We start from the raw sequence: 22,938 nt of genomic DNA, 5'->3' as shown, positions 1-22,938 counted from the left end.
CTTGGCTCGTAGATGGCCATCTTCTCCTTGTACCGTCACGTGGTCTTCCCCTCTGTACATGTTCAAATTTCCTCTTTTAAAAAAAATTTTTTTTGGCTGCACCGTGCGGCTTGCAGGATCTTAGTTCCCTGACCAGGGATTGAAACTGTGCCCCCTGCAGTGGAAGCGGGGAGTCTTAAGCAGTGGGCTCCCCGCCAGGGAAGTCCCAAAATTTCCTCTTTTTTTAAGGGTACTAGTCAGATGAGGGCCCACCCTAGTAACCTCATTTTAATTTAATTACCTCTTTAAAGATCCTATCTCAACATACAGTCACGTTCTGAGGTCCTGGGGGTTAGGCCTTCAACATATGAATTTTGGGGGCACACCACTAAACCCATAACGTTGCCTAAGCCACCTTTCACCAGTATGGGTTAGACTGTGTGTTTCAGTCTGTCACTTTTAGTATTATTGGATATTAAATGAGGCCTTTGTTCAATTCATTTGTTAAGCAAAGTTTTTAAAGATCAGAACATTTTTCTGCTTTGTTGAATATATAATTAGCATTAATTGTTTTTAAAAGTTCCCTGTCTGAGACTGGAAAGCTAATTTTCTGCCCAAATGCTATATGAACATATCACTTCTTCAATGATAGATAGCAAATATACTATGTGTATTTCAATATTCTATAGTTCTTGCTTGCAGACATTTCTGAAAACATTATTTACTACCAAGGCTTCCAAACACAATTTGGAAGTTAATACCTAACATAAATAGTCTCCAAACATAGTTTTCTTCCTACTGCTCTCAGATCACCTACTTCATCAATCTTCCAGTATGTCTATAATTAAATAAGTGTGAATCCCAAGGCTGTAGAATCTAACAGTAGCTACCAACCTGTTGTGTGTGACATTTACTGCATTCTCAACATTGTGATTTTCCTGTCAGAAAGGAAAATCTTAGAATTCATTATGTTGGGATCCAGCACACACAGACAACTTAATTAAGTACAGTTTTAATGTTTAACAGCTCGCAAAGTGATTAAACTGAAGGATATTAATAGTTAATCATATTCTTAAATTCATCTAAGCAATTATTTCAGGACTTATGGATATTAATTGACTCATTCCTTGGGAGGATGTGAAAACACAAAAGCTACCATATGTTTTCATTTTTTCTGTTTTTACAGGAGATACTGGCAAACTGCTATAATTGTTCTATTTGGAATTTGATTTGTAGTTCAGTTGGCATCTGGTTGTCTTTCATGTCATATAGCCCATGCTTACGGAATATGCTCACTCAGAAAAGCCATAGGCTATAAATCTAGAATGTTAAAGTGTCTCTTGGAGAAACAGTTAAACTAATTCTTGATTTAATAGCATTCCCACAGCCAGAAAATTCATATGGCTTTGAGGTCAATTCCCAAAAGCTTAATACAAAACAAGATGAATCTTTTCATGAATCAGTAATTTTTATTTCAGCATTAGAGCACTGAGCCACAATATTGCCAGAAAATGTCAATTATTTGGAAATTCTACCTTATCAGTAATTTAGAAAAGTACCTACTATTCAAGCAAAAAGTCATTAAGGATTGAACAATAGGATCTTAGAATACTGGTATACTTAGGACCAGTTGCCTTAGACCATCTAATTCAAACTTAAGTGAGTTTGAGCATAAGAATCACCCAGAGGGCTTCTAAAAACAGATTCTAGTTCTCACTCCAGAGTTTCTGATTCAGTAGGTTTGGAGTAGCGTCCCCAAATTTGCATTTCTAACAAGCTCTCAAGGGACCACACTTTGAGAACCACTGATCTCATTGAGTTTTTCCTTCTAAGATACGTATGTCAGCTGAGAGGACTTTTATTTTATAAAGAAAACCTTCTTGATCAATTTCTTACCTAGTTCAAAAGGAGACAAGAGCGATGGCTGCAGAGAACTTATTGCATGAAATACCTATACTCTGTACATATACAGGGTCCTCTCCATGACCCAGTGAGATAGCGACTGTGATAGCTATTAGGGAACAAATTAAGGAACTGGGAAGTCCAGCGACTCATCCCAGGTTACTCAACCAGTAAATATGGGAACTGGGATTTGACCCCAGACAAAATGTGAGGTCTTAACCGGTATACTATTCTGCTTCCCAAGTAACAGAAAAGAATTAATTATGCTCACTAATCCATCAAGAATAATGACAATTAGGTTGTTTAGGCAGTTAAGGAAATGAAATATTTAGAAAAGCTCCTTTGCTCTGTTTAAATTTTCTTCTTTTGATCTCTAAGCCAGTTGAATGATGGTTTATGATTCATTAGCATGGATTCAAGTCTAATATTTCTCTTACATAATACATCCTAAATTTGCCTATATGATATTAATGAGGAAGTGAAATATCGACTATAATCTTCATTTCAAAGATTATGTCAATGAAATATGCCAACAAAATGTTCCATTTCAAACAAACTGTATTAGTTGTTATTCTTTAATTGTAAGAAACAGGAACCAACCTGAGCTAACGTAGCTGAAAATGCAATGTGCAGAAAGCAAGGGCAGGAATTTGTTCTGGCTTCAGGAAGAGACTGGAATAGGGAGTTGGAGAACATCAAGACTCTCTTCTCTCTGCTTTTTGTTTCATCTGTCTCTGTGTACAGACTTATTCTGCATCCTTAGTTCACATGGAGAAATCTGGCCCCCCAACAAATCTTAAGTTTACATTCACAGGTCCAGCCCCTCTCAGAGATCAATTGGCCATTCCCCAGTCCTAATTCTCAATTCGCAGTATAGAGAATCTGAATGAGTTTGTTTAGGATAAGTATCCTCCCATGGCCTAATCATTTCTAGCTATGGAAGCAGGGTCATTCAATACAAATTTGACTGCCACTGTGCTTGGGGCAGAGGAAGAAATCATTGACTTGTGAGGTAGGCTAACACCTAAAGAGGAGTTCACTCAGAAACTCTTCCAGTGGTTGATACACTGCTCTCTATCACAAGATACTTACAGTCACGTGTAGATCAAGATTGTAATGTTCCTGACCTATCAAATTAGCAGAAATGTGGAAAGCAATACACACTGATGATGAGGCTGAAGAGAAACAGCCACTCATTCATTAGTGGTGGGAGTGCAAAAGGGTACAAGCCTGATGTCAAAACCTACCAAAAGTACAGATGCGTTTACCTTCTAAGCAAGCAATCCCACTTCTGGGAATCTATTCAACAGGGCTCAAGAGGAATAGCCCAAGAGCACAGGTGTTTTCAGATTCTAGACTTTCAAAAGAAAAAACAAATCATGGACAAAGGATACTTTATTGCAAACTCAGAAGATAAAAAAACCACCCACTCTCCCCATCCCTTCACTCCAATAATTAAATGTAGCCAGTCTTGGAGCACACATGCTCTTATATCCCCTACATCAAAAGAAAAACTACATTCAATTTTTAGAGCTATTCATTTATAGGCCACATTTTATGACTGCTGCTATTTCATACTGTGAGGTTAAAACTGCTCCCATATAAGACTGATGTGATCTAGAGGGAAATTGTTCCAAAAATATCTAGTCCCGCTTGTATATGGTGTTGGGGGCTGTATTGATCACCTCTCTCTGCAGCATAACCTTGTATAATAACACTAACAGGAAAATACTTTATCTAAGTGACAAGCAAATGATATGGAAAAAATTGCAGTCAATAATTTCATGCACATCAACTGAATCCTTGGAAAAAATCCAAGTAAAGAGCACGGTTTTAAATCAATCATTTATCCTCTTTTTCTCCGCAGTTCATCTATTCTCACATTGCAGGCTTTAAAAGTGAAATGTTTGAGGAGCTCCTTAAGCACCTTTGCCACTGTGCAGATGAATTCAGGGAGGTTATAAAAACTGACATGCGGAGACAGATGTTTGCTGAACTCTTCTTACATTGTGACCATGGGAAGGTAAGGTAAGACCCTTAAAGCAGTGCTTCTCAGACTATTTGTTATGAAGGACCCGTTTTTAGGTTGTTGTTGTTGGTGGTGATGTTTTTAATATCCAACCTGTTGTGGACTGATGAAAATGGATTACTAGGAGGGAAAAAGGACATACAAAATACAATTCACGTTTTATTATCAGATTCAAATCTGATTTATTATCATTTACTTTCTCAAGTTGCTATAACATTCTAGATGTTATTCTCAATTTCTGCCTTTCTCATCACAGATTACCGCTCGAGTGGCACTGTATTTCATGATTTATAACTTGTCCCTAAGTTTCTTTCCCATTCTTAAGAACAGGTTGCTTAGAATTGTTTTTGCTTACTCTCTTTGCTGGTGGCTTCCGATAGAAAAGAGCTGCTGGGAATAGAAAGCCTACCACATTTTATTCTGCTTCTTAAAAACAAGAAACATTTATATCATAAAGTATTTCTAGAAATAGGATTTGGGAAGGCATTAGTGTGCCAGGATACCAAATGGATTTGCAAAAATAGATACAAACTTTACTGAAATATATTTGTTTATGAACCTTATATTTATTTGTTTGTATCCCCATGTTACTGAAAAGATTTAAGGAAGCTTATAAGAATAGATAAAATACAACAGAATAACATAGATTAAAAGTAGGGTGAAAGAAGAAAAAAATAAGAGGCAGGATACTAAGTGAAGCTGGGAACAAAGCCCAAAATGCATACCAGAATGACCTAAATATTTGCTCTGGTTGTCTACAGGTCTGAATCTAATCTTCCTAGTAGTGAATGTGAAAGGGAAACATGACGAAACACACTACTGACAATGCTTTTAAGATAAATATAAACTGGAGCTAAGAAGAAGTGCAAAAATTTGGGATAAAAAGTATAGTCAGGAGTTTCTTCTGGAAGTACCCATTAAAGGGGCCCTAAGTGATGAAGTGAACATCTTTATGCTGGACGTACAATAAGTGAAAAAATGACTTTATTAGAACAGTTTCTTTCCTTTTTTTTTTTTTTCCTTGCGGTACACGGGCCTCTCACTGTTGTGGCCTCTCCCGTTGCGGGGCACAGGCTCCGGATGCGCAGGCTCAGCGGCCATGGCTCACGGGCCCAGCCGCTCCGCGGCATGTGGGATCCTCCCGGACCGGGGCACGAACCTGTGTCCACTGCAAAGGCAGGCGGACTCCCAACCACTGCGCCACCAGGGAAGCCCTTTTTCTTTTTAATTAATTAATTAATTAATTTATGGCTGCGTTGGGTCTTCGTTGCTGTGCGCGGACTTTCTCTAGTCACAGTGAGTGGGGGCTACTCTTCGTTGCAGTGCGTAGGCTTCTCATTGCGGTGGCTTGTTGTGGAGCACGGGCTCTAGGCACATGGGCTTCAGTAGTTGTGGCACGAGGGCTCAGTAGTTGTGGCTTGCGGGCTCTAGAGCGCAGGCTCAGTAGTTGTGCACACAGCCTTTGTTGCTCTGTGGCATGTGGTATCTTCGCGGACCAGGGCTCGAACCTGTGTGCCCTGCATTGGCAGGTGGATTCTTAACCACTGCACCACCAGGGAAGCCCAGAACAGTTTCTTAAAACCACCTTACCTGTAGGTAAATGATACCACACCTGACCGCAATTCAGAAAAAGCAGTTCTTAAAGGAGCCAATGCATTACAGTCTAGGTTCTCAGATACCTACTAATTTGGCTTGTCAGGAATATATTTTATAAAATCTGAAATGTCTGTGTGTTTTTCAGGCAATCCTTGAAAATTGTTTCTTTTAACAGAGCTAATAATAAATATTGGGTAACATGGGTCAAGATTTTACTCCCTGACAAATGCCTGGAGAACAACTATTCTCTGTTGGCCAACTTAATACCAACTCATGTGCAGTACAAAACATTACCTCACATAGTGGGATATCCCACACAGTGGGATAATATTTAGAAGAATAACTCAGGTTTGCTTATGCTTTTTGCTTTTCTTCCCATCGTTCAAACAATAGTTATGTGCTGATCTTCGATGGAAGGTAGATACAGTCTAGAGCAAAGAAGTTAATTGAGTTTCTGAAAATTTTCAATGAGGAGCTGAGACAAGAGTTCAAAAGCCTCTACTTTCAATTGAAAATACTGGGATCTTGAGAAAGAATGGAGAATCATAGGGTGAAGACGAATGCAAAATATGACATCAAAGCACTTTTTCTGTCAGTGGGAAGTTGTGACCAGCTGATGGGAGAAGGAGGTTGGAGGGGTTGTGACTACTGCTTAGGGGTTGCCTGGATCCCTAAGTCAGAGTTAATATTTGATATTACACCCTTATACCCCAACCAGGGTTGTATGTTGAAGGCAACATTATAGACACTTAGAAATTCCAAGTAGGTTGAGGAGAAATTTAAGAACACCAGGGCATCATTATGCATAATGATCATTATGCATCATTTCCTGGGTGTAGCTCAGAGACTGCAAGCTTCATTGAGAAGTCCTGAATGCAACATGGCACTAAAGAGGAAGGTTAGCCACTGCAGAAGGAGGGGTCTAGGTGGATGAGCCTGAGGGTAGTCCCACTCCTGTGGCTAGAGGAAAGATAATGAGTGTTCCTAAATACCTGTGTGTAAAGGGGGTGGGTGTGCAGAGATGACAGTAAAAGTTCTGGAAGTACCCCCAGGAAGTGTCCAACACTTGAAGTTGGGACAAGGAGAACCATGGGCATTAACAAAAAACACCAAAAAAAAAAAAAAAAAAGGTCCACTTCCAAATGATTCAGTGGGACGAACTCCATATGGTCAGAATCAACAAGTACTACTGGCACTGAACTAATTGCCCCTTTATTTGATGGTAGGACACTGTGTAAGCCCCCAAAGAAAAATGGGCAAAGGATATGAACATAGAATATGTAGAATCACTGCATACTCAACAGATGAGCAAAAACATTTTAAAATTACAATACCAAAAATAAATAAATAAAACAAAATGATAATACCTATTGCTGGTAGGGATAGAGGAAAGGCATTTTCTCACACATTCCTGGTGAAAATTTAATAGTATAGTATCTTTGTAAAGCAATCTGGATATAACTATTTAACTAAAAATTATACACATCCTTCAACCAAGTGATCCCATTCCTGAAATTTTTATCCCAAAGAAATAAAAGCACCAGTAGATAGAAAATACACATACAAGGATGATTCCTATGGCACTGTTTACACACGAAAAAGAGAGAGAGAGGGATAGATAAAGGGAATGTTTATCTGTAGGGAAATGGTTTTTTTTTTTTGCGGTACGCGGGCCTCTCACTGTTGTGGCCTCTCCTGTTGCGGAGCACAGGCTCCAGACGCGCAGGCTCAGCGGCCATGGTTCACGGGCCCAGCCGCTCCGCGGCATGTGGGATCCTCTCGGACCTGGGCACGAACCTGTGTCCCCTGCATCGGCAGGCGGAGTCTCAACGACTGCGCCACCAGGGAAGCCCGGGAAATGTTTTTTAAATGAGGGTACATCTACATCTTGGAATATCATGCAGCCTTTATACAAATTGAATAGATCTACACCAGCTGAGTTGGAGGATTTTTATATATTATTAATGAGTAAAAAAAAGTAAAAGATGGAGAAATGTATGTAATAAAATCCCATTTTTGTAAAGCAAACAAAAATGTACATATACATTGGTACACATGTTTGTATATCTATAGCTACATGAGCGTAGAGAAATGTTTATAACAAGACATGTGGTTAACTGGAATGAGGCTCAGAATCCACCATTCAGAGTGGTCCTTAAAGGCAGAAATTCTCCTCTGAGATATTTATTCAGTTGAAGTTTTCAGAATTAGGTACAGCATTAAAAAAAAAAAAGCAATACTACTTCTTAGTCAGAGGATGCTATTAAAAATATATATTGGGGCTTCCCTGGTAGCACAGTGGTTAAGAATCCTCCTGCCAATGCAGGGGGACACGGGTTTGAGCCCTGGTCTGGGAAGATCCCACATGCTGTAGAGCAACTAAGCCCGTGTGCCACAACTACTGAGCCTGTGCTCCAGAGCCCGTTAGCCACAACTACTGAAACCAGTGAGCCACAACTACTGAAGTCCACGCAACTAGAGACCGTGCTCCGCAACAAGAGAAGCCACCACAATGAGAAGCCCACATGCAGCAATTAGGACCCAATGCAGCCCAAAATAGATAAATTAATTAATTTAAAAATACATATATATATTTTTTATATATATATATATATATAGAGAGAGAGAGAGAGAGAGAGAGAGAGAGCGCCATGCTTTGTTGAGTGAGGAGCAATGATCTTTTAAGTGTTAACCAGGATCTTGAATCCACAGTGCCATCCACTAGCTTCTTGTTTCAACCAGCCATGTTCCAAATTAAACCCCTAGAGATAAAAAATATATATATGTGAAATTAAAACTTTACTACATAAGATTAGCATGAAATCAGACACTGAAGAAGAAAATATTAGTAAACATAAGGGCATAGCAATAGAAACTATCCAAACTGAAGCAGCGAGAGAGAAAAAGAAAATTCCTGAGTGGTTATAAAAGACTTTTCTCCTCATTTAAAATGTTATTTAAATGATCATTTACTCTTTGAAGCAAAACTAATAATGTATTGTGAAGTTTACAATATATGTAGAAGTGAAATGTATGACAACAATAGCAAAAATAATGGATGGGAGAAAATAGAAATAAGTTTCTTACATTAGGCATAAAGTATATAATATTATTTGAAAGTAGACTGTGATAAGATAAAGATGCATAATGTTAAATTTTAGAGCAATTACTAGAAAAAAGAGAGGTATAGCTATTAAACCAATTGTGGCAATAACGTGGAATATTAAAATATAATCAAAAGAAGGCAGGAACGGGACTTCCCTGGTGGTGCAGTGGTTAAGAATTTGCCTGCCAATGCAGGGGACACGGGTTCGAGCCCTGGTCCGGGAAGATCCCACATGCCATGGAGCAACTAAGCCCATGTGCCACAACTATTGAGCCTGAAAGCCAAAATTACTGAGGCTGTGTGCCACAACTACTAAAGCCTGCAAGCCTAGAGCCCCTGCACTGCCACCGCAACAAGAAGCCCGCGCACCGCAACAAAGAGTAGCCCCCGCTCTCCTCAACTAGAGAAAGCCCACGCGCAGCAACGAAGACCCAACACAACCAAAAATAAATAAATAAATTCATTTTTTAAAAAGGCAGGAAAAGAAGGAGAGAAAGAGGAAGAAGAAGAAGGAGGAGGAGAAGAAGAAGAAGGAGAAGGAGGAGAAGAAGGAGAAGGAGAAAGAAGAAGAGGAAGAAGAAGAGGAAGAGGAAGAAGAGGAAGAAGAAGAAGAAGAAGAAGAAAGAAGAAGAAGAAAGAAGAAAAAGAAGAAGAAAGAAGAAGAAGAAGGAGGAGAAGAAGAAGAAAGAAGAAGAAAGAAGGAGGAGAAGGGGAAGGGGAAGGGGAAGAGAAAGAAGAAGAAGAAGGAAGAAGAAAGAAGAAAGAAGAAATGGGACAAAAACAAACAAAAAACCCAAGTAGCAAGATGGTCTATTTAAAGCTAACCATAGTGATAATTACTTAAATGAATATGGACTAAACACTGCAGTCTAAAGACAGAGATTGTGAAGCTGGATAAAACCAATATAAAGATACAAATAGTTTAAAAGTAAAGGTATGGAAAAAGATAAATCTTTCGGCTACTTTAGTATAAGACAAAGGAGCCTTCAGAACAGGAGTATTACCAAGGATTAAGAGGGCTACAGTATAATGATAAAGGGGTCAATTTGATAAGAAGACATAATAATTCTAATTGTCTATACACCTAATAGAGTTTCAGAGTACATGAAGCAAAATATGACAGAACTGCAATTACAATTGGAGAATTAAACACTACTTTCTTAGCAGTTGATAGAACAAGTAGACAGAAAATCAGCGAGGGTATAAAATACTTCAAAAATGCTGTCAACCAACTTGACTTTGAGTGTTATAGATCATTCAACTCAACAACTGCAGAAAAACATACTTTTCAGTTGCACTTGAAACATTCACAAAGATGATCACATGCTATACCATGAAACAGATCTTGATAAATTTAAAAGAATTAAAATCACACTGTAGGGCTTCCCTGGTGGCGCAGTGGTTGGGAGTCCGCCTGCCGATGCAGGGGACGCCGGTTCGTGCCCCGGTCCGGGAAGATCCCACGTGCCGTGGAGCAGCTGGGCCCGTGAGCCATGGCTGCTGAGCCTGCGCATCCGGAGCCTGTGCTCCGCAACGGGAGAGGCCACAACAGTGAGAGGCCCTCGTACCGCCAAAAAAAAAAAAAAAAAAAAAATCACACTGTGTATGCTCTTTGACTACAGCAGAATTAAGTTAGAAATCAATAAGAGAAAGATAGTTGGAAAATCCCCAAATATTTAGAAACACTTCTAAATAACCCATGAGGAAAAAAAAATCACAGGAGAAATTAGGAAATATTTGAAACTGAGTGATAAGTAAAACACAATGTAATAAAATTAGAGAAATGCCACTAAAGAAGTGCTTAGAAATTTATAGCTTTGAGTGCTTATATAAGAAAATAAGATCAGTCTAAAATAAACAAATGGGTCCTAATTAAACTTAAAGCTTTTGCACAAGAAAGGAAACCATAAACAAGACAAAAAGATAACCCTCAGAATGTGGGAAAATATTTGCAAACGAAGCAACGGACAAAGAATTAATCTCCAAACAGTTCATGCAGCTCAATATCAAAAAAACAACAACCCAGTCAAAAAGTGGGCGGGGGCTTCCCTGGTGGCGCAGTGGTTGAGAGTCCGCCTGCCGATGCAGGGGACATGGGTTCGTGCCCCGGTCCAGGAAAATCCCACATGCCGCGGAGCGGCTGGGCCCGTGAGCCATGGCTGTTGAGCCTGCGCGTCCAGAGCCTGTGCTCCGCAACGGAAAGACAATGGGGCGGGGGGGGACTTTCCTGGCAGTCCAGTGGTTAAGACTCTGCCCTTCCAGGACTTCCCTGGTGGTCCAATGGTAAAGAATCCGCCTTCCAATGCCGGGGATGCGGGTTCAATCCCTGGTATTCGGGGAACTGGGATCCCACATGCCACGGGGCAACTAAGCCTGTGCCACAACTACTGAGCCTGCGTGCCTCAACTAGAGAGCCCACGTGCTGCAAACCACAGATCCCATGCGCTGTGGAGTCAATGCACCACAACTAGGGAGAGAAAACCTGCACGCCACAATTAGAAGAGCCTGCGCCACAACTAGAGGGAAGACCGCATGCAGCAAAGAAAGATCCCGCGTGCCTCAACTAAGACCAGACGCAGCCAACAAAAAAAGGAAGGAAGGGAGGGAGGGAGGGAGGAAGGAAGGAAGGAAGGAAGGAAGAAAATAAATAAGAAGACTCCGCCCTTCCACTGCAGGAGTTATGGATTCAATCCCTGGTCAGAGAACTAAGACCCCTCATGCCGTGTGGCATGGCCCAAAAATATTAAAAGAAAAAAATTTTTTAATAAAATAAAAAGACAATGAGGGAACATTATGAACAACTTTATGCCAATAAATTTGCCACTTAGATTGAGTGGACAAATTCTCTGACAGACACAAATTACCAAGTCTATCTCGAAAAGAAATAGAAAACCTAGATACTCTCATATGTATAAAGAAATTAATGTCATTAAAAACCTTTCCACAAACAAAACTCCAGGCCAAGAGGCTTTACTGCTGAGTCCTAGCAAACATTTAAGGAAGAAATAATTCCAGACCCACACAAAGTCTTCCAGAAAATAGAAGCGAGAACATTTTCCAACTCATTTTATGTGACCATGATTATTCTGATATAAAAGCCAGACAAAATTATCTCAAGGAAAAAAAAAAACCTGTAGGCTAATATCTTCCATGAGCAAGATACAAATATCTTTAAGTTAATTTTAGCAAATTAGTTCAGCAATATATTAAACAAGTAATATATTAAGATCAAGTGGAGTGTAATCCAGGGATGTAAGATTGGTTTAATATTCAAAATTCAATCAAGGCAATTAACCATATTAAGAAACTAAAAAAAGAAAAACTATATGGCCATCTGACCAAATTCAACACACATTCATGATTTTTTTTAAAAACCTCTCAGCAAACTAGAAATAGAATTTTTTTCAAAATGTTAAGGAGCATCCATGGAAAGCCTACAGTTATACTTAATGGTGAAAAAATTAATGATTTCTTCCTTATATCAGGGACAAGGCAAGGATGTCCATCCTCACCCCTTTTATTTAACATTGTAGTGGAGGTACTAGCCAGTGAAATAGGCATGAAAAGAAAAAGAAATCCTCTTAATTCAAGATTACATGATCTTCTATGTAGAAAATCCTAAGGGATATAAAAATTGAATTCACTAGAACATATACATGAATTTAGTAAGGCTTCAGGACATAAGGTCAATACATACAGATCAATTGTATGTCTATATACTAGCAATGAGCAATTGGAAAATGAAAATTTTAAATGCCTAAATCACACACATGAAATACAGATAAATTGAACAAAGTATATACAATACCCATAGACTGAAAACTACCGAACATTACTGAGAGAAATAAAAAACCTAATTCATTGAAGAGACCAGTCCTCATTTCTCTCAGAGACCATACTCATGAATCAAAAGACTCACTGTGTTTAGTCAGTTCCCAAATTGATCTATAAATTCAGCACAATTCCAATCCAAATCCTAGTAAGCTTATTTATAGAAATTGACAAGGCTAATTTTAAAATGTTCATGAATTTCAAAGGATGCAGAGTAGCCAAAATAATTTTGAAAAAGAACAAAGTTGGAAAATTTACACTAGCTGATTTAAGGATTTAGTATATATCTACAGAAATCAAAACAGCATGGTATTGGCGTGAGAACAGACAAATAGATCAGTGGAACCAAATAGCAAGAAATGTAACCACATGTACGTGGTCAGTTGATTTTCAACAGAGGTTCCTAGGATAATCTTTTCAACACATGGTGCTGGAAAAACTGGCTACCGACTTTGGGGTGGGGGGGGCAAGTTGTACTCCAAGCTTTGCCTCACACCAAACATAAAAATAAGCTTGAAATTGCCTTTAGACCTAAATGTTTAAAATCACAAACTTCCAGAAGAAAACATGAACCTTAAAGGAATATTTGATAAAATGGACTTCACCAAATTTAAAATTCTGTTCTCTGAAAGACACTATTGAGGAAATGAAAAGACAGCTATAGACTGGGATAAAATATTTACAATAGATTTAATGACAAAAGTTGTGTGTCCAGAGTGCATAGAGGACTCCTACAACTTAATGAAACAATCTAATCAAAATGCCATGGATTTTATTTTTAACTTTCAGGAAAGAAGATATATGTATGTCCAGTAAGCACATGCAGATATGTTCAGTGTCAATAGTCATAGAGAAATGCAAATTAAAACCACTATGAGATAAAAATTACACCCACTAGAGTAACTAAAATTAAAAAGCCTGACAATACCAAGTGTTGGTAAAGATGTAGAGCAACCAGCATTCTCATACATTGCTGATAGAAATGGAACAACCACTTTGGAAAACAGTTTGGTGGTTTCTTTCTTTCTTTCTTTTTTTTTGTCCACACCACACAGCTTGCAGGATTTTAGTTCCCCGACGAGGGATTGAACCCGTGCCCTCGGCAGTGAAAGCACTGGGAGTCCTAACCATTGGACATCCAGGGAATTCCCAGTTTGGTGGTTTCTTAAAAAGTTAAACATATACTTACCATATGACCCATCAACCAGCAATTCCACTCCGAGATATTTACCTAGGAGAAATAAAATGGAATGAGAGAAACCTGAACATATGTATACCCAAAGACATATTTAATGTTCTTAACAGCCTCATTCGTAACAGCTCGAAACTGGAAACAACCCAGAGGTCCATAACTTGTGGATAAACACACGGTAGTATAGCCGCACAGTGGAATTACTACTCATCAATGAAAGAGAATAACTACTCATATATATTATAACGTTGAGGAATTTTTAAAATATTATGGGGCTTCCTTGGTGGCGCAGTGGTTGAGAGTCCGCCTGCCGATGCAGGGGACGCGGGTTCGTGCCCCGATCCGGGAAGATCCCACATGCCGCGGAGCGGCTGGGCCCGTGAGCCATGGCCGCTGAGCCTGCGCGTCCGGAGTCTGTGCTCCGCAACGGGAGGGGCCACAACAGTGAGAGGCCCTCGTACCGCAAAAAAAAAAAAAAAAAAAAAAATTATGCTAAGTGAAAGAAGGCAGTCACAGAAGAGAACACACTACATGATTTCATTATATGAAAATCTAAAACACAGAAAACTAGTCTACAACAGTAGAAAGCAGATTGGTAGTTTTCTGGGGCCATGAGTAGAGGGGACTGATTGCAAAGTGGCACGAGAGAACTTTCGGTTTCATGAAAATGTTCTTTCTCTTCATTGTGGTGGTAGTTACTTGGGTGTATACACTATCAAAACTCATTAAACTGTACACTGTTTTTAAAGATTTTTTTTGACGTGGACCGTTTTAAAAGTCTTTATTGAATTTGTTACATTATTGCTTCTGGTCTATATTTTGGTTTTTTGACCTCAAGGCATATGGGACCTTGCTCCCCGACCAGGGATCCAACCTGCATCCCCTGCATTGGAAGGCGAAGTCTTAACCACTGGACTGCCAGGGAAGTCCCTGAACTGTATACTTTATTTTTATTTTATTTTATTTTATTTTTGCGATACACGGGCCTCTCACTGTTGTGGCCTCTCCCATTGCAGAGCACAGGCTCTGGACGCGCAGGCTCAGCAGCCATGGCTCACGGGCCCAGCCGCTCCGCGGCATGTGGGATCTCCCCAGACCGGGGCATGAACCCGTGTCCCCTGCATCGGCAGGCGGACTCTCAACCACTGCACCACCAGGGAAGCCCTGTACACTTTAAATTGATGCATTTTACTGGATGTAAATTATGTTTCATTGAAATTGACCAAAAAAATGTTCATAATAGTCAAAAACTAAAAACAATACAAATGTACATAAACAATAAAATGATTAAATAAAATTTCATATATGTATTCATACAGTAGAATATTGTGTAGCAATGAAAAAAGAATTACAGTCAAATGAAACATGAATAACATTCACAGATAAAATGTTGAACAAAAAAAGACACAAAATGTCATATATAACTCCAATTATATGAAATTCAATAACAGATAAACTAATCTATAGTGATAAATATCAGAATAATAACTACCTTTGGGAGAATTATTGACTAACAGAAACCATGAAGGAGCCTTCTAGTGATGATAAAAATGTTCTATATCTTTATCTGAGTAATGTTTACACAGTATATAGATAGGTAAACATTTATTCTGCTGAACATTTAAGATGTATACCCTTTATTGCATATTTATTATTCCTCAATGAAAAAAATTTTAAACGACCACTTATGGTTGCTTGGGATGAAGTGCCTTGGGCTTTAAGACACCAAGTGGCTGCTGCATTTTATCATAATTGTAATAGTGCTGACTACAAGGGCTGTCGGTGGTTGAGCTTCATCTCACTGTATTGGAGAGATTATAGAAAGTAAAAGACAAGCTCAGGGCTTTAAATGCTCAGCTCAAGTTGCAGTCACAAAACCAGAAAATGTCCATGATGACTCTAAAGGAATCTCTATTTCTTGTAGCTTCAGAGCAGATATAGATTTTAATAAATCAGCCCTCAAGTTTAATGGGACAGAATGAAAACATAAGCCAAATTCATAAGTCTCTCATGTGAAAGTCAGCACATTGCTTGGAAAATAGAGAGATCCTGAGACTTGGAATGGTTACATTTGGATGGAAGCTGAGACTTGTGCCACAAACCTCCCTAAAGACTCCCTTGGCAGCAAAAGCAATCCCTTCTCTCCTTTTTTTGAGGATATAAGCTTTTCTTTCCTTACAGAACCTATAACATCACTTGGGGCAATTAGCTATTTTCCTTAAGGCCCACCTGTGTATCATCCATTGCCTTTAGACCCGAAAGTCAGATCTCAGCATGCCCCAAGAGGACTAGTCAAATCTGTAGAGAAAGGTGATTGTTAGTATTCCAGGAGAATAGCAAGTTTTTGCTAATTCATAGCAGCAGAAACTTGGGGAACATGTGTGGGAATTGATTATAACAATTTTTTTTTGGCCACGTCACGTGGCATGTGGGATCTTAGTTCCCAACCAGGGATCACACCCGTGCCCCCTGCAGTGGAAGGATCCATGCCCCCTGCAGTGGAAGGTAAAGTCCTAACCACTGGGCCGGCAGAGAATTCCTGATTATAAACCTTTTAGACTTAGGAGGATGGATATAACTTTGGATTAGCCCAGATTTATCAATATCATTATACTTAGAAGATTTGCTAAGCAGTAATATTTTTAGTATCTTGGAAATGGTTTTAACAGTTTTCTTGGTAGATTAACTATAACCTTGACTCAAATACAGCCTGCATTCAATGAGATTGAGATGCTAGAGCCTTCATGGCATGCTATAAAGGAATAAATCCAAAGGCTTGTAAAATTGACAAAGTTGATTTCTAATAGGTAGCCTACCCATATTTACCTTCATCCTATTCCCCAAGAGTGCCCAGGTGACAATCCCTGAGAAATCCCTTAATGACGGGAGCACTAACATCCCTACAGAGGTAGCTGTCCTCTGTAGGTTGGGAATGATGGTAGGAGATAGTGGCATTGAAGTGGGCTTTCTGGTTTCAATGAACTGATGGGATTCCTAGAAGACAAGTGGCATTTAACTACCAGAGTTAGAGTCTACTGGTCAAAGTTAATATCATAGATAAATGGTATTTTGACTTAATGCCCAAGGTTAAAGGCCATATTATAATAGGCCTTATTTGTCTATGACTCATACTGTGGTTTTTTACCTAGTTCCTGAACGTATGATTGGAATTACCACAATGAACAGCAGAAATTAAAGTGGCCATATGAATGTTTTGACTCATAGATTTTCTGTAGTGATCATGATTTTCTTAGGAATTACATAGGTAGGATATCTACTAAATTATTACTAGAACTATTTACCGAAAAGCTCTAACTGTGGGGCCAGAAACATGAGATGAGACACCACAATGGAGAGTTTTGGCTTCTTATCCAGTTCGTAGACAAGCAGTTGATACACCCAGAAGGCTTTGGTTGAAGTGGAGGCTGGCCTTCTTGAGGAAGAATTCTGCTATGAGCATATAGTCTAGATCTTACTTCAAGCCTTCCTCAAAGGGTATGTAGCCCTTTACTAGGGTGAATATGCATTGGAAAAAAGGAAATATCCCACCAGACTTTCAGAGATTACCAGACTCCAAGTTAACACTAATCCCTGGTATCCCAAAGTGCCCCAGTGGACCATTGGTTAAAGTTAGGGCTTATGCATGTCAGGTGATAAATGCTGTTTTGGTCCAAGGTTATATCATAGACCCAGTTAATCTGCGGGACCTAGCTATATTTATTTCTGGTTCTTGAATGTACAACTGGAATAGACATGTATAGCAACTAGCAGAGTTCTCACAAATTAGGGGCTGAAGGCTATCATGGTGAACTTTCTCTGCCTGCCAAAATGGTAAAAAATAAACGGATAACAAAAACAAATTAAAAAAAAACAATTCCACAAAGATTAGATATGAAAATATATTAGTGATATGAAGGATTCAGAAAATAGCATTCTTATCTAGTTCTTCTGTTTTGCCTATGCAGAAGGTAGGTAGATCTTGAAGAATATTTGTAGATTACACTAACACCATTTGCAGCTGCTATTCAAGATGTGGAACCTTTTTTGGACCAAATTGACACAGATCCATCATTCACAACAACTGATCTGGCAACTACTATTTTCTCTAGAGCAGTTTGCAAGGACCAACAAAAGAAGCTTGATTTCACCTATTAGGAACAGCAGTATCCTTTCACTGCCTTGGCATAGGGCTAAGGCAGCTCTTTTTCTTTCTATCATAATTTAGTATGCAGAGACATTGATTGTGTTGACATATCATAGAACATCATACAGTTCACCACCTTGATGGTTTCCATTGTGGTGATTGGATTGGATGAGCTGGAAGAAGCACTAAATGCCTTGGTAAGTTCCATGTGTGTCAGAGTGTGGAAGATAAAAACCATAAAAATTCAGTGTTTTCTACATTGGTAAAATTTTTAGCTTCCAGTAGGTGGAAGCATGACAGGATATCTGTTTCAAATACGGGGCAAATTGCCATATCCTGTGCCACCTACCACTAAGAAAGAAGCATAATGCTTATTGGACCTTTTTACATTTTAGGAACAACCTTTACCACATTTGTATCAATCTGTGCTGCTCTTTTGTGTTAACTGAGCCATCAGCTGGCAAAGGGGGTCCCAGAGCAAGAAAAGGTCTTGTAGGCTTTCTAGGCTGCATTACAAAGCCTCTTCTTTATCTTGTGCCTTATCACCTAGAAGACCCTACAGTACTTGAAATGAACAGAGCAAATTAGAAAGCTATCGCAAGTTGCAATAGTAGAATCACAATGTAGATCCCTCAAGTTTTGGAGCAAAACCATGCCTTCTACTAAAGTTAACTATTCTCCTTTGAGAAACAGCTCATGTGTATGTTTATACTGTGATAATTCATAAAACCATGCGCTTATTATTTGTGTACTTTATGTTATTTTTCAAAGCTTTAGTTTTTAAAACTTGTATGGAAAAATGAAGGTCCAAATATAGCAAAAACAATTCTAAAAAGAAGAACAAGTTGGGGAGAATTTTCCTGCTTTATAAAAATAAAGCTATATTAACAGAATATTGAACCTGGCATCAGACCCATGAGAATGTGGGAATTTAGTGTATAACATGGATGTAAACTAGTGGGAAGGGACTAATCAATAAATGATATTGGGATGATTGGCTTCCATATTGGAAAAAAAATAAAATTAGATTTCAGTCTCCTTAATGAGGAAAAATAAGTTCCATCTGATCAGAGACCTAGATATGGAAAACAAAATTTTTAAAGTTTTAGAAGCAGATATAGAGCATGCCTTTTGACCTCAGTATAGGTAATACTTCCTAAAGAATACAGCAAGTAAGCACAAACCATAGAGGAAATGATTGATGCATTTGACTACTTCAAAATTTAGAACATTGATATGGCTAAACTCACCAAAAGTTAAGTAAATAAGAGATTAACTGACACTGATAAAGATAAACTGAGAAAGACTATTTGCTATATAGATAACAGAATGATCATTATCAAAAATTTATAAGTTAATAAGAAACAGACTACTCATGCCAACTGAAAAAATGGGAAAGGACAAGAAAAAGCCGTTCACTGGGGGACTTCCCTGGCCGTCCAGTGGTTAAGACTTCCCCTTCCAATGCAGGAGGTACGGGTTCAATCACTGGTCAGGGAGCTAAGATCCCACATGCCTCGTGGCCAAAAAAACAAAACATAAAACAGAAGCAAGATTGTAACAAAATCAATAAAGACTTTAAAAATGGTCCACATCAAAAAAATCTTAAAAAAAAAAGCCATTCATTGATCAGGAAACCCAAGTACATAATAAACATATGAAAATGTAATATATTTAATCTCACTAATAATCAGGGCAATGCAAATTAAAATAATTAGATACCATTTTTTATCCATCAGATTATAAACTCTAACAATATCAAATATTGGCATGGATATGGAGAAATTATATCCTCATTCAGTGCTGGTGAGAATGTAAATTGGTATAGGTGTTTTGTAGAGCTATTTGGCAATAACTACTAAAGTTGAAAATGCACATTATACACAATCCGTTAATTACACTTTTGTTTATTTACCCTAAGGAAATGTTTACATATGTATACAAAGAGATGTATATAAGGATATCCGCTGCAACATTATTTTGGTATCAAAATACTGGAAATAATCTAAATGCTGATCCATAGAGGGGTGTTTTTAAAAATTAGGATGTTTTCATATTATAGAATACCATGCATCAATTAAAGAAATAAAATATATTTCCTTAAATACATGAATCATATCTCAGTGTTGAGTAAATAAAAGCAAGGGAACGTGTATTATATCAGTATTTAAAGTACATACATAAAATGTTAACAAACATAATTTCTGGGTGTTGGGAACACAAGTGTTAGTTTTATCATTTTCTATATTTTTCTCTAATTGAAATTTTTCTTGAAATAAAAACAATGCAAAAAAAGAACAAGTAGAAGCAATTAATTGTTCCGAATGTCATACTCAGGTCAGATTAGATAAGAACTGAACACTATATATTGGTTTTAGCAATTAAGTAAGTAACAACAAGTATTTATGCAGCTACTAAGTGTTACAGAAAGGGGAAGTAGAGTATAAGCTTAAAGGCAAGATATAACTTTCCTGATTTTGACTCTGCAGCTTTTACTTACATGATTACGGTGCTGGTGGTAATGATAAAATCTTCAATATTCCATCTACATAAAAATTTCAAATCTCCTGTAACAACTAATTGCCAACTTTCTGCTTAGGTGGGGTTTTTGGATCGGCAGAGGACATTGGCTTTGCTGGAAACATTCTATGACCAAAGTTCAAAAGTGCTCAGAGGTTTACTCCGAAACCCAAGACAATGTAAGTGCCACCCAGAGGGAGCATGCTCAAGCTGGAGTGATGCAGTACACTGAAATGATAATACAAGGTCATTCTATCCCCATGGAATCCCTTCATATAACATCTCCCTTAGATCATGATAGCTCTATCTAGTTGTTCATTCCACACAAAATTCAGTCTTCATCACAACTAGATGTATTTTTCACTATGGTGTAATACTAAAAGTTGTTAAGTCAGAGCTCAGCTAGAATTCAATTTTAAATTCAGTCAAATGAAGGGGTGCTTTAGTGACAATCTGAATGTTTTGGAAATTAAGTTGGTAGTGGTAATTCCAGTTTTAATGTCCAACTTAGAATTCTAAAGTTTCTAAGAAAAATGTTTCCTTCTCCCAAGCATTTTTAATTGAAATATAGTTGATGTACAATATTATGTTAGTTTCAAATGTACTACATAATGATTTGACATTTTCATGTATTAGGAAATAATCACCGTGATGAGTCTAGTAACAATCTATCCCCCTACAAACTTATCATAATATGATTGACCATATTCTTTATGCTGCATATTACATCCCTGTGACTTATTTATTATATAACTGGAGGTTTGTGCCTTTTAATTCACTTCACCTGTTTCACCCACACCTCAAACCCTTCTGGCAACCACCCATTTGTTCTCTGGGTCATATGGCAGTTCTACTTTTAATTTTTTGAGGAATATCCATACTGTTTTCCATAGTGGCTGCATCAATTTACAATACCACCAACAGTGCACAAGGGTTCCCTTTTCTCCATATCTTTGCCAGCACTTATTATTTGTTGTCTTTTTGATGATAGCCATTCTGACAGGTATGAGGTGATATCTCATTGTGGGTTTTTTTTTATTTTTTTTATTTTTATTTTTTTACGCGGGCCTCTCACTGTTGTGGCCTCTCCCGTTGCGGAGCACAGGCTCCGGACGCGCAGGCTCAGCAGCCATGGCTCACGGGCCCAGCCGATCCGCGGCATGTGGGATCTTCCCGGACCGGGGCGCGAACCCGTGTCCCCTGCATCGGCAGGCAGACTCTCAACCACTGCGCCACCAGGGAAGCCCTCATTGTGGTTTTGATTTGCATTTCCCTGATGATTAGTGTGACGTTGAGCATCTTTCATGTATCTGTAGGCCATCTGTACATCTTCTCCGGGAAAAAAGTCTGTTCAGGTCCTCTGTCCATTTTTTAATCAGGTTGTTTTTTTGATGTTGGTTTGTATGTCTTCTTCATTTTGGATATTAACCCTTTAGCAGATATATCATTTATAACTATCTTTCCCCATTCATTAGGCTGTCTTTTTGTTTTGTTGATAGTTTCCTTTGCTGTGCCAAAGCTTTTTAGTTTGATGCTGTTCCATTTGTTTATTTTTGCTTTTGTTTCCCTTGCCTAAGGAGACATATCCAAAAATACATCACTAAGGCAGATGTCAAAGAGCCTACTGCCAATGTTTTCTTCTAGGAGTTTAATTGGATTCAGGTCTTAAATTTAAGTCTTTAATCCATTTTAATTTTATTTTTGTACATGGTGTGAGAAAGTAATTCAGCTTGATTCTTTTGCATGTAGCTGTCTAGTTTTCCAAACACCATTTATTGAAGAGACTGTCTTTCCCCATTGTATACTCTTGCCTTCTTTGTTGTAGATTAATTGACGATATAAGTGTGGGTTGATTTCTGGTCTCTCTATTCTGTTCCATTGATCTACATGCCAGTTTTGTGCCAGTACCATACTGTTTTGATTACCATAGCTTTTGTTTGTTTGTTTGTTTGGGTTTTGGGGGTTTTTTTTGGCCACACTGCACGACTTGTGGGATCTTAGTTCCCTGCCCAGGGATTGAACCCATGGTCTTGGCAGTGAAAGTGCAACGTTCTAACCACCAAACCTCAGGGAATTCCCTGTAATTTTGAAATCAGGGTGTGCGATAGCTCCAGATTCTTCTTTCTCAAGTTTATTTTGGCTATTCAGGGTCTTTTGTGTTTCTATAAAAATTTCAGTATTATTTGTCCTAGTTCTGTGAAAAATGCCATTGTTGTTTTGATAGAGATTGCACTGAATCTGTAGATTGCCTTGGGTAATATAGTCATTTTAACAATATTGATTCTTTCAGTCCATAAGCACAGTGTATCTTTCCATTTGTGTCATCTTCAATTTCTTTCATCAATGTCTTATAGTTTCCAGGTACCAGTCTTTAAGGGCCCTGCTGCCCTTCAAAGCCAGATGTTCTGGGGCAGGACCTCCAGTCTAGGATCCTGATGTGGGAGTTAGACCCCTTGCTCCTTGCAGAGAACCTCTGCAATTGTAATTATCCTCTTGTTTGTGGGTCACCTACCCAAGGGTGTGGGTCTTGATTATACCACATCTCTGCCCCTCCTGCCTGTCTCATAGTGGTTCCTTCTTTATGTCTTTAGTTGCAGAAAATCTTTTCTGATTTCCTGGATAGTCACTCTGTAAATAGT

General features: G+C 38.5%; 1 protein-coding gene across 1 annotated transcript in view; it reads left to right on the top strand.

Moving 5' to 3' along the window:
• Positions 1–22,938, top strand: part of EFCAB5 (EF-hand calcium binding domain 5) — a 78,323-nt gene that overhangs the window by 17,461 nt on the left and 37,924 nt on the right. The window contains exons 5-6 of the mRNA XM_060134899.1: positions 3,749–3,904; positions 20,379–20,478. Coding sequence (XP_059990882.1) covers positions 3,749–3,904; positions 20,379–20,478 — 256 coding nt within the window. The remainder of the gene's footprint in view (positions 1–3,748; positions 3,905–20,378; positions 20,479–22,938) is intronic.

The sequence above is a fragment of the Lagenorhynchus albirostris genome, chromosome 20, assembly GCF_949774975.1.
Source record: "Lagenorhynchus albirostris chromosome 20, mLagAlb1.1, whole genome shotgun sequence".
In the NCBI taxonomy this organism is placed as follows: Eukaryota; Metazoa; Chordata; class Mammalia; order Artiodactyla; family Delphinidae; genus Lagenorhynchus; species Lagenorhynchus albirostris.
Note: the sequence above shows the minus strand (reverse complement) of the source record. Positions and strands in the feature narration are given on the sequence as shown.